This window comes from Ranitomeya imitator, chromosome 6 (assembly GCF_032444005.1).
Source record: "Ranitomeya imitator isolate aRanImi1 chromosome 6, aRanImi1.pri, whole genome shotgun sequence".
NCBI lineage: Eukaryota > Metazoa > Chordata > Amphibia > Anura > Dendrobatidae > Ranitomeya > Ranitomeya imitator.
Genome location: NC_091287.1, coordinates 432870080 through 432882757, shown reverse-complemented (window position 1 = coordinate 432882757; position 12678 = coordinate 432870080). Strand labels below are relative to the sequence as shown.

Below are 12678 nucleotides of genomic sequence, written 5' to 3'. Positions count from 1 at the left end.
TTCTTTCAGACTTTTTTCATTTATTATCATCAAAGCAAGTTTGTCCTCAGGCCATCCCTGCCCCTTGTTACCAAGGTGGTATTGTATTCCCACTATTATGAGGACATTGTTCTTCCCTCATCTTTCTGCACCAGTCCGCATAGCGAAATGGGTTCCCCATTTACTGGACATGGTGAATGCTCTGAGTAGGTACGTCTCGAGGACGGCATCCTTCCGAAGGTTGGACACTTGATTTGGGCTACCTCACTGTAAGAGGAAGGCTTCCTGACTGTTACAGGAAGGGTTTAGCTGTTTTCATCAGCCATGTTAGCTTGATGGATTTGTTACACCATCCAGGAGTCCTTCCGTGTTAGATGTCAGCCTATCTCCCTGCCTATCGAGGTTTCTTAGATTCTAGGCACCAGGCGTCGGCACAGCACACCTGCAAGCTTGCAGGTTTGTCCAGTCCGCATACATTCTTGAAGCACTATAATTCCCAGACTTCCCATTCCCAAAAAAATTTCTCATCAAAATGTTTATACCCAAATTTTGCATTTTCACAAGGTTAACAGGAGAAAATGGCCCATATAATTTGTTGTGAAATATCTCCTGAGTATGCAGATACCACTTATTTGGGGGGAAAACTACTGTTTGGGCACACAGCAGGGCTCGGAATGAAAGGAGCACCATTAGACATTTGGAGTGCAAAATTAGCTGGTTTATTAGCTGATGCCATGTTACATTTGCAAAGACCCTGACGTGTCTAAACAGTGGAAAACCCCACAATTGACTTCATTTTGAAGACTATACCCCTCAAGTAATTTATTTAGAGGTGTGGTGAGTAGGGTTGAGCGACCTTTACTTTTATAGGATCGGGTCGGGTTTCACGAAACCCGACTTTTTCAAAAGTCGGGTCGAGTGAAATCGGCCGATCCTATAAAAAAGTCGGGGTCGGCCGAAACTCGAAACCCAATGCAGTGCATTGGGTTTCTATGGTTCCCAGGGTCTGAAGGAGCGGAAACTCTCCTTCAGGCCCACGATCCATATTTTAGTGTAAAATAAAGAATTAAAATAAAAAATATCGCAATACTTACCCTCTGACGCGCCCTGGTACTAACCGGGAACCTTCCTTCCTTAGAATCAGCTTTCCAGGACCTTCGGTGACGTCGCGGCTTGTGATTGGTCGCGCGAGCGGTCACATGGGCGGCCGCGCGGCCAATCACAAGCCGCGACGTCACCGCAAGGTCCTGGAAGGCTGATTCTAAGGAAGGAAGGTTCCCGGTTAGTACCAGGGCGCGTCAGAGGGTAAGTATTGGGATATTTTTTATTTTAATTCTTTATTTTACACTTAAATCTGAATTCCAATACCAATTCCCGATATAAACATATCGGGAATCGGTATCGGAATTCCGATTCTAGATTCAAAAGATCGCCGACTTCATGGTCGACCCCACACAGGGGTCGGGTTTCATGAAACCCGACCTTGCCAAAAGTCGGCGACTTCTGAAAATTTTCGACCCGTTTCACTCAACCCTAGTGGTGAGCACTTTGAACCCACAAGTGCTTCACAGAATTTTAAGTTGAACCGTGAAAATTTTGTTTTAGCCCCAAATTGTTTTTCTCAAGGGTAACAGAAGAAAATGGACCATATAATTTGTTGTGCAATTTCTCCAGCGTTCGCCAATATCCTCTATGGTTGGAAACTATTTTTCAGGCACAGTGCAAAGCTCAGAAGGGAATGTGTGCTATATTGAAATGCAGGTTTGCGTGTCACATTGGAAGAGCCCCTGAAGTGCCTGAACAGCAGAACTCCTCCCCCATAAGTGACACCATTTACAAACTGCACCACACCATGAATACATCTAGTGATGCAGTGAGGATGATGACACCACAGGTGTCACAAAATTTTATACCATTGGGTGGTGAAAAAAGAATAATTACAGTACATTTTTATCACTAATATACTGTTTAAGTGACTGTTACTGTTTTTAAATTGGTAAAAAGGCCCCATAATTTGTTACACAATTTCTCTTGAACTTGGCCATACCGCATAGGTGGCTGTACAGTAAAGTAGCGCTAGTTGACTTTTGCAGTGCTGATTTTTCTAGAATAGTTTGCCGGCTCCATTTGCAGAACCCTTGGTGTGCGTAAATAGTGGAAAGTCCCCTCAAGTCACCCCCTTATTGGTTTACACCTCTGGGAATTCATCTATGGTTGTAGTGACTATTGATTTTGACTCTATGGGCGTATTCCAGAAACAAACATGAAGTGGAAGTAGCAGAGTTAAACTTGCAAATAAGTCATTATAGCACCCATATATTGTGCTCAGCTTGCGCTTCTGGAGGCAAGTACCTATAAGTTGAGTGGGCTACGTTAATGCCAAACATGTGGATGAACACAAAACCGCATGAGATATAAGAAAATGATTATAAAAATTTACTTTTATTCAAATTAATTAAAATCCTTTCCACAATTAAATAAGATTTTTGCAACTCTTGCAATTGGATCCCTCGTGTTGTGATCTATTTGCCAAGACACAATAATATTTGTTCTTATATATTTGTATATAAAATACACACAAAATCATAGATCCATCCTAGTAGTAGAGAATGTCAAATTGTCATCAGTCTCTTCCCCTTATGAGTCGCATTCAGGTCTTAGTAGTAGACCTTTAGCTCAAAGCATTCAAAATATTAACCACGTGTAGCCTATTGATGGTGATCAAAATACCTAGTGGTTATTGACTAAAGATAAATGCTAATAAAGTGATGAGTGCATCATATAGCCTAAGGCTATGTGCCCACGTTGCGGATTCGTGTGCGGATTTTTCCTCACCATTTTTTAAAAATCCGCAGGTAAAACGCACTTCGTTTTACCTGCAGATTAACCGCCGATTTACCACGGATTTCCTGCTTTTTTTTTTTTGGTGCAGAATTCACCTGCGTTTTTACATCTGCGGATTCCTATTGAGGAGCAGGTGTAAAACGCTGTGGAATCCGCACAAAGAATTGACATGCTGCGGAAAATAAACCGCAGCTTTTCCGCAGCATGGGCACTGCAGATATGGTTTTCCATAGGTTTACATGGTACTGTCATATCCATCCCAAAATGGTATCAATAAACGCCTTCTCACCCCACAAAAGAGCCGTGAGAGGGCTCTATCGACTGAAAATCGACAGTGTTACGGGTCTTGGAGAATGGAGACACAATCAATAAAAAAATTTTTTTGACTGTTACTTTTTATATAGATTCAGAATTTTTTTTTTTAATAAAATAGTAACAAAAACAAAAACTGGACAAGTTTGGTATTGCCATAATTGTACTGATGAGTAAAATCATAGTTTAGAGAAATATCTACGGTATTTCACCTTACTTGTTTCAGAACATTTTGGAGCCCATGTGTGTAGGCTCCACTTCAGACATGTTTTTATTTGTGTTCTTTTTACAGATCATTATTGGTTTAAGGGTGCAGATACAGAACATTAAGGATGAAGCTGATCTGAATGGAAGACGACTGGCTGAAGAAAATGAGATGCTGAAGCAGCATTTGAAAATCAAGGTGTGACTAATATTTACTTGTGGTTATTCTGTTTTAGCCTTATGATAAAGTCTTAATGATAAATTCTGGCTTTTCACAGGACCAGGAGATCCAAGGTCTCCAGAGTCTGGCGGAGCGGGCTATCCAGCTGGAGGCTTCAATAACAGAACTTCAGGGGCAGCTGGATGAAAGCAGGAAGCTCGTGTCAGCCGTGGGGGAACCGAAACCCAAAAGAGGCTTGTTGTCTAGTATTAAAAATTCCATGAGTGTCACTCCAAAAAAGATGAAAGGTGTGGAAAAAACTGAGGAATCTACTGGCTTGGCTAGGAAAAAACCTTTGCTGGCTCGTAAATGAGGAGCCTATTATTTTAAGCTACTTCTATGTATAAACCGGCTATGTATTATATGTATGTGTTTGTATGTAATTAAATAAAACAATTCAACTTTTAATATTTTGTTTTTTTGCAGATCCTTTCCCCACATTACCTTTCATGACAAATGTACTAGGGTGAGTTTTGCTTTCCTGCTGCCTAAGACGAGTGAAAATTTGTGACACATTAGAGCTTCATCAAGGGAACTGGGAGAGCAAAAAATGGATAATCTACCATCGTTCTATGTTCCCACACAATATTATTTTTTCTATGTTCAATAGTTCAAGAAAAGTGGAAGTGATTTTGCGTATTTTAGCGTAGACTCCTTATGGTGGGTGGGCCGGCTCCAGGTTTTTGTTGGCTCCGGGCGAAAGAATCTCAGTGGGCCCCTTTAACACATACCACAATTCATGATGCACAGATGAGAAATCTAGGTATAGTACATTGCCAAAGATTTCTCTTACATTACATTAATGATATCAGTAGCTCAGAAACCGGACAGTATAGCCCTCCATACAGTACTATGGGCACCACATAGCACTCCATACAGAATGAGCCCCATATAATGCTCCATACAGAATGAGCCCCATATATTGCTCTATACAGAATAACATGCCCCATATATTGCGCCATACAGAAATAATGAGCCCCATATATTGCTCTATACAGAATCTTGCAAAACAATGGGGAGACAAAGAGCGCAATAGGGTCTTATCATTGTTACACAGAGGAGAATATATACCAAATTTGCTCACCTGGTTCGGATGAGATTAGAGCATATAGATAGCGGCTGCTGCAGATCCACAGGTCTTCACCGACCAGAGAAAATAATGTGGTTTTATTCAACGCGTTTCAGGGGTCTCATGCCCCCTTCATCAGGAAATACCACCTGTACAGAATAACATGCCCCATATATTGCTCTATACAGAATAACATGCCCCATATATTGCTCTATACAGAATAATTAGCACCATATATTGCTTAATACAGAATGAGACCCATATAATGCTCCATACAGAATAATGGATCCCATATAATGCTCCATACAGTATATGATGGGCCCCCATATAATACTTGATACAGAATAGACCCCATATAATCCTCTATACAGTATATGATGGACCCCATTTAATGCTCGATACAGAATAGGCAACATATCATCCTCCATACAGTATATGATGGGCCCCATATATGGCTCCAAACAGAATGAGCCCCATATAATGCTCCATATAAAATTGGCTCCATAAGATGCTCCATATGTAATTGGCCCCAAAAGATGCTCCAAAAATTAAAAAAAAAAAAAAAAATTTAAATTCTCTCCTCTCCTCTCCTCACTGGCCACTGCTCTGCTCTGGACTCCTCGGCATATTCCGGCTCTCTGCGTTGTGACTGCTCTGGCTTAGGGCGCACACTAGTGACGTCATAGTGCCTTCTGACCTGATTGTCAGTCACCTCCACCCCCACCCAAAGGTGCTGACACAGGCACTGGGCCTCATAATGCGCCAGTGTCCCTGACAGCGAGTGGGGCCCACCACCTGCTCAGGGCCCTGGCACCTGCCCTGATGCGCCGGGTGCTGACGTCCGCCCTTTGGCTTTGTTCTACATGGCAGCAGGTTTCTAATCTCTTGTGATGATCTGCTGATAAAACAGTGATTTTATCACAAGTACAGCAAGGAGCCCAAAAAGTTACACATTGCTGGAATCAGGGTCTCTGTCTCTACATTATGCTGCCCTCAGAGTGGGTGGCAAAAACCTGGTGACAGATTCCCTTTTAGATAATTTTCAACTGTAACATTGGTTGTTTGCAGCCAGTGATTCAATAAATGAGACTATCTGGTTAAATACAGATAGCAGTGGCGTCATGTTTGCATGTTTATTATTATTTTTTGTCTGTTACCCAAGTTCCATACCATGTAACTCTCTCCTATGGTATACACCTTTTTTACTATTGTGTTGTGGTAACAATATGGTGTGTAATTGGAAGGCCTTATTTATTGTTACATCATAAATTCTACTTTAAATCTATAGTGACTGACCACATAGTACAAGACCTTTCTATGACATATTAATGAATGTTCTTGTGTGTAGACAGATGAGTAAGGATATACATGCATGTGTGTGTATATATGTATGTGAATATGCATGTATGTATGTGTGTATGTATATGTATGCATATGTGTGTGTGTATATTTATATCTATAATATAACGCTGGGAGCGTCACTCTGTCCGAAGCCTTTATAGACTGCGCAGGCGCAAGCTGGGCCTCACAGAGTGACGCTCCCAGGAGATCGCGGTGTGCGTTCACACTGAACGCACACCGCGATCTCCAACAGAGAAGCAGGGACCGCCAGGAGGGTGAGTATCGGCTATATTCACCTGTCCCCGTTCCATCGCTGAGCGCCGCCATCTTCCCGGTCTTCGGTCTGTGACCTTCAGTTCAGAGGGCGCGGTGACGCGCTTAATGCGCGCCGGCGCCGCCCTCTGACTGAACAGTCACAGCCAGGAGACCGGGAAGATGGCGGCGCGCAGCGCTGGAACGGGACAGACAGGTGAGTATAGGAAGTGCTGGGGGGCCTGAGCTGGCGGCGATACTGGCACCTGACCCCCACAGCGTGCCGATGTCCCCGCCTGCTCAGGCCCCCCAGCACTCGGCGCCGAGCGGGTCAGAGGCAGTATGGGGACGCAGGATGGAGCAGCACATAAGGATGGGGACGCAGGATGGAGCAGCACATAAGGATGGGGACGCAGGATGGAGCAGCACATAAGGATGGGGACGCAGGATGGAGCAGCACATAAGGATGGGGACGCAGGATGGAGCAGCACATGACAGGATGGGGACGCAGGATGGAGCAGCACATACCAGGATGGAGACCATATACCAATATAAATGCTCGCCACCCGGGCGTAGAACGGGTTCAATAGCTAGTATATATGTACATATATGTATGCATATGTGTGTGTGTGTGTGTGTGTGTGTGTGTGTATATATATATATATATATATATATATATATATATATAGGCCCGATTCTAACGCATCGGGTATTCTAGAATATGCATGTCCACGTAGTATATTGCACATCCCACGTAGTATATTGCACATCCCACGTAGTATATTGCACATCCCACGTAGTATATTGCACATCCCACGTAGCATATTTCCCAGCCACGTAGCATATTGCCCAGTCATGTAGTATATTGCCCAGCCACGTAGTATATTGGCCAGTCAAGTAGTATATTGCCCAGACACGTAGGTATAACACTGCCCACGCAGTATTTAGCAGTGTGTGCACCATATCCCTGTAAAAAAAAAAAAAATAAAAAAAAATAAATAAAAAAATAGTTACCGTATATACTCACCCCTGGGATCCAGTGAAGTCTTCTAGGTAAGTTCGCAAATCATCTCTCGGAACGGAAGTTGGCGGCCGGAGCGAGCGCATCGTCCGACGACGGAAGGTGAGAATAGCAGGTTCTTTCGTTTTTTATTATTTTTAACATTAGATCTTTTTACTATTGACGCTGCATAGGCAGCATCACTAGTAAAAACTTGGTCACACAGGGTTAATAGCAGCGGTTACGGAGTGCATTACCCGCAGCATAACGCGGTCCGTTACCGCTGGCATTAACCCTGTGTGAGCGGTGACCGGAGGGGAGTATGGAGCGGGCGCCGGGGTCATTGACTACGGGGAGTATGGAGCGGGCACTGTGACTGCAGGGGAGTAGGGGAGGGACTAATCGGACTATGGCCGTCGCTGATTGGTCGCGGCAGCCATGACAGATAGCTGGCGAGACCAATCCAAAAACTTCTTGCTTTTGATCTTCCTACTCCTACTGATCTCAGGGGACATTTCCCCCAACCCCGGTCCACCATCCACCAACCTCAACCCCTACCTTAAATCAAAACCATTCTAACCTTATTATTACCTGCACTCCCTCACCTCCTTCTTTTAATTGTGCCCTTTGGAATACACGGTCTGTATGCAACAAGCTTCCTTTCCTGCACAACTACTTTGTGAACAACTCTCTAAATCTATTGGCCCTCAATGACTGTCTGTCCGCAGTCTCTGACATCATGTCCGCTCTCTATCTGAAACTCAACCTCTCCAAAACTGAACGTCTTCTGCTCCCACCATCTACTAACCTCCCTAAACCTGACGTTTCCCTTTCCGTGGGTAGCACCATAATAACACCCCGGCAGCAGGCGCGCTGTCTGGGTGTTATGTTTGACTCTGATCTCTCCTTCACATCCCATATACAATCTCTTGCCCGCTTGTGCCGCTTACACCTAAAGAACCTCTCTAGAATCCGCCCTTTTCTCACCATAGAAACAACAAAAACTCTCACGGTCACCCTGATCCACTCCCGCCTGGACTACTGCAACGCTCTTTTAATTGGCCTCCCCCTCATTCGACTTTCCCCTCTCCAATCAATCCTTAATGCAGCAGCCAGGGTCGTCCATCTGGCTAATCGTTACTCGGACGGGTCCGCTCTTCGCCAATCATTACACTGGCTGCCCATTCATTACATGATACAATTCAAAGTACTTGTTCTCACCCACAAAGCTCTCCACAGTGCAGCACCCTCATACATCTCCTCCCTCATTTCTGTCTATCGGCCTAACCGACCTCTTCGCTCTGCAAATGACTTTCGACTAACCTCTGCACTAATCCGTACCTCCCACTCCCGACTAGAAGACTTCTCCCGTGCTGCACCAATCCTCTGGAATGCTCTACCCCAAGAAATTAGGACCATCCACAATTTGCATAGTTTTAGGCGCTCCCTCAACACACATTTGTTCAGAGCGGCCTATCATGTTCCCTAATCAGTTATTTTGTGTGTGTAGCCCATTCACCACTTCCTTCTATCCCCCACTCCCTGAAGATGGCTGGACCATCATTGTAAATACATCATTGTAAATACACACCTGTACTTTGTATTTCCCCCACCTCATTGTGGATTGTAAGCTCTCAGGAGAAGGGTCGTCTTATTTTGCTTTAATTATTGTATTGTTAACATTGTTACTTATGACTGTTGTGTTTGAAGCTGTTAAACTGTAAAGCGCTGCGGAATATGTTGGCACTATATAAATAAAGATTATTATTTTTATCTAAAATATTAGTAAATGTTAAGTTTTATTGCGGTTATTTATTCTATCGTTCAAAATAGTGCTTTGTTGGTGAATCTATAGATAAACCTGCTGCATTGTCCCAGCCATCCTTATTTTAGCTTCCTTTCTATGTGTATGGTATTTGCACTAACCTCAGATATACATACGACACACGTATTATTTCTGGGTGAGCCGCACGGACAGTGTGGCCTCTTGCGATATATAGGGCAAACTCAATGTTCCATGACGCCTCGCCAAGCAAACCTTTACATGTATCTCTATTCAGCTTATATATTAACAGATCACAGAAGAATGAATTACGTGTTCTCCTACACTGCAGTAACCCATCAGACGGCTGTACATGCTGCAATAGGCAACAGGTAGAAATTCACAGCTAGGCCTTAGAAAATCTTTTAAATACTCAAATAAAGAAAACAGATTAAATTAGTCCATTATATACACACAAGGATAGAACCTGACGCTAACGGCCGCATGTAATGTACCCATATATATTATCTGACAGTCACTGTAAAGCACAGTACACTCCTGGACGTGGGGATTTAGGATTTAGCGAATCTTCAGTATTTGCACACAGTATCGAGAGGGTTTGTCCGCAATACTGCGCTTCTGTTGCGGTGTAGAAGTCATCCAAGAAACTTTGTAGCTTTCTCCTTCCATTGTTTCAGGACATCATACATTTTTCTACACAGCTGTCCATGCGTGGCAATCGATAGGCGCGCTGCAGCACAGACATCACATCTGTATTACTTTTACATTGATGCCCTAGCCTTAGTATCAATGTCTGATTGGCTGGGTCTGATCAGCTGCTGAAGGTGTCAGCGGCGCTGGCCGTAAGTAATTACTTGCGGAGCTTGGCCGTCTACTTGGAGTGGCAGCTGCGGGTTACTACACATCTGCCTCCTATTCAATTTTAGAGGAAAAGGAGGAATAGGAATAAGAGGAAGCGAAATAGGAAGAATTAGAGATAAGAGGAAGATGAAGAGGAACAGGAGGAAGAAAAATAGGAGGAAGATGAAGTGGAATAGGAGGAAAAGGAAGGAGGAAGAGGAGGAAGATGAAGAAGGAAAAGGGAGGAGGAAGAAGAGGAAAAAGGAGGCAGAGGAGGAAGAGGAAAGCGGAAGAGGAATTGGAGAAGGAAGAGTAAAAAGAGGAAGAGGGAAGATGGAAGAGGAAGGAGGTAGTGGAGGAAGAGGAAAACAATAGAGGAGGAATAAGAGGAGGAAGGAGGAAGAAGACAGTGGAGGAGGAATTGGAGAAGGAAGAGGATGAGGAGGAAGAGGAAAAGGAGAAAGAGGATGAAGAGAGAGGACGAAGTAGGAAGAGCAAGAAGATGAAGAGGAGGAAGAGAAAAAAGAGGAAGTAAGAAGAGAAAGGACTAGGAAGAAGAGGAAAACAGGAAGGAGGAAGAGAAAGGAGGAAGTAGGAATAAGGAAAAAGGAAGGAAAGAGGAAGAGGAAGAAGAGGAATTGGAGAAGGAAGTGGAAGAAGAGGAATTGGAGGAGGAAGAGGAAAAAGGGGAAGTGGAGGAGGAAGGATAGGGAGAGGAATAATAGGAAGTGGAGGAGGGAAAGAGGAAGAAGTGAAGGAGAGAAGAAGGAGGAAGATGAATAAGAGGAAGAGGGAAAGAAGAAAGGGGAAGTAGGAAGAGGAAGTGGAGGAGGGAAGAAGGAAAAAGGAGGTAGTGAGGGAAGAGGAGAAAGGTAGTGAAGGAAGAGGAATTGGAGAAGGAAGAGAAAGGAGGAAGAGGAATAACAGGAATTGGAGGATGAAGAGAGTAGGAACAGGAAGAGGAGGAAAAAGAGGAAGCAGAATAGGAGGAAGAGGAATATGAGGAAGAGGATTAAGAGAGAGGAGGAAGAAGGAAAAACAGGAAGGAGGAAGAGAATGGAAGAAAGAGGAAGTAGGGATAAGGAAAAAGGAAGGAGGAAGAGAAAGAAGAGGAAAGCGGAAGAGGAGGAAGACGAAGGGGGTAGAGGAACAGGAGGAAGAGGGAGGAGAAATGAGGAAGAGGAAGTGGAGGAGGAATGAGGAAAAAAGGAAGAGTAGAAAGGAGGAGGAAGAGGAAAGAGGAAGAGGAAGGAACAAGAGGAGGAAGAGGAAGAAGAGAAGCGAAAGAAGGAAGACGAAGGAAGAAAAGGAAGGAGGTAGAGGATGAAGAGGAAGTGTAGGAGGAAGTGGAATAAGAGTTAGTGGAATTGGAGAAGGAAGAGGAAGGAGGAAGAGGAATAAGAGGAATTGGAGGATGAAGAGAGAGTAGAAACAGGAAGACAAGAAAGAGAAGGAAGAGGAAGAAGAATAGGAGGAAGATGAATGAGGAAGAGGAATAGGAGAAAGGAGAAAGAGGAGGAAGAGGAAGTGCTAAGAGGAAAAAGATGAGGAGGAGGAAGAGATAGGAGGAAGTAGGAAGAGGAAGAAGAAAAACAGGAAGGAGGAAGAGAAAGGAATAAGGGAAGAAGGAAGTGGAAGAATAAGAAGGAGGAAGAGAAAAAGGAGTAAGAGGAAGGAGGAAGAGGGAGGAGGAAGAGAAAGAAAAGTGAAGAGGAAGAAGGTAGAGGAAGGAAGAGGAGGAACAGGGAGGAGGAAGAGGTGGAGGAAAGAGGAAAATGGAAGAGGAGGAAGGAGGATGAGAGAGGAAGAGGAATGAAGAGGAGGGAGGATGAGGAAGCGAAAGGAGGAGGAGAAAGAAGAGGAAGAGAAGGAAGAGGGTGGAGGAAGCAGGAAGAGAAAGGAGGAGGAAAAGGAAGGATAGGAAGAGAAAGGAGGAAAAGGAAGAGGAAGGAGGAAGAAAAGGAGGAAGAGAAAGAAGGAAGAGAAAGGAGAAAAGGGAATAGGAAAATGAATGAGGAAGAGAGAGGAAGGATGAAAAGGAAGAGGACAAGAAGGAAGGAGGAAGAGGAGGAAAAGGAAGGAAAGAGGGAGGAGGAAAGAAGAAGGAAGAGGAAGGAGGAAGAGGAAGGAAGAAGGAAGAGGAAGAAAAGGAAGGATGAAGAAGAGGAAGGAAGAATATGAAAGAGGAAGATGAGGAAGGAGAAAGAGGAAGAAAAGGAAGAGGAAGGATAGGAAGATGAAGCATAGGAAGAACAAAAGGATGAAAAGAAAGGAGGAAGGATAAGGAGAGGAAGGAGCCAGAGGAAGGATAGGATGAAGGATTGGAAGAGGAAAAGGAAGGAGGAAGAGGAAAAGGCAGAGGAAGAAGATGAGGAAAAGGATGGGGAGGAGGAAGAGGAAGAAGAGGACGCTAGCGGCAGAGAGCCAGACCATGCCATGTATCCAGCTTGGATACCCAATAATTATAAGGCACAGAGGAATCACAAAGGACATTGGTATGGTCAGTAAGGTACTCCCCTCAGCATCTTCCCAAACTCCTTGTGAGGGTACCCCGCGCCTCAGGGCCTGTGCTATGGGAGGGTCTGAGAAAAATCCCAGAACTTTAACAGTGTTCCCCTGCCTCTGCTGGATTGGAGTTATATAAACTGGAGAAAAAAGGAGCATGAGATATAGGTTTTTTTTATATAATAAACAAGTGTCTTTATTAGTACAAAACAATGCTAAAAACAGTAGTAATACAGTCCAATGGTAGGTGTATCCAATCAAGCACAGGAAAGGGGACCACCCCCCCGTTACCCCCATACATATGCTTAGTAAATAGCAAGGAGGGAATA

The 12678-nt window shown here is 44.0% G+C and overlaps 1 protein-coding gene and 1 pseudogene across 1 annotated transcript; both read left to right on the top strand.

Moving 5' to 3' along the window:
* LOC138641445 (kinesin-like protein KIF20A) overlaps positions 1–4135 on the top strand; it is a 74180-nt pseudogene extending 70045 nt beyond the window's left edge.
* A 7521-nt stretch (positions 4136–11656) lies between these two features.
* LOC138643413 (uncharacterized) lies at positions 11657–12025 on the top strand. The gene has a single exon (XM_069732328.1). It carries the CDS (start codon positions 11657–11659, stop codon positions 12023–12025), a length of 369 nt encoding a protein of 122 aa, XP_069588429.1.
* The last annotated feature ends 653 nt before the right edge of the window (positions 12026–12678 follow it).

Bases quoted from the DNA above. Each gene is read 5' to 3' on its own strand.
- LOC138643413 (XM_069732328.1), top strand. From the start codon at position 11,657: ATGAAGAGGAGGGAGGATGAGGAAGCGAAAGGAGGAGGAGAAAGAAGA.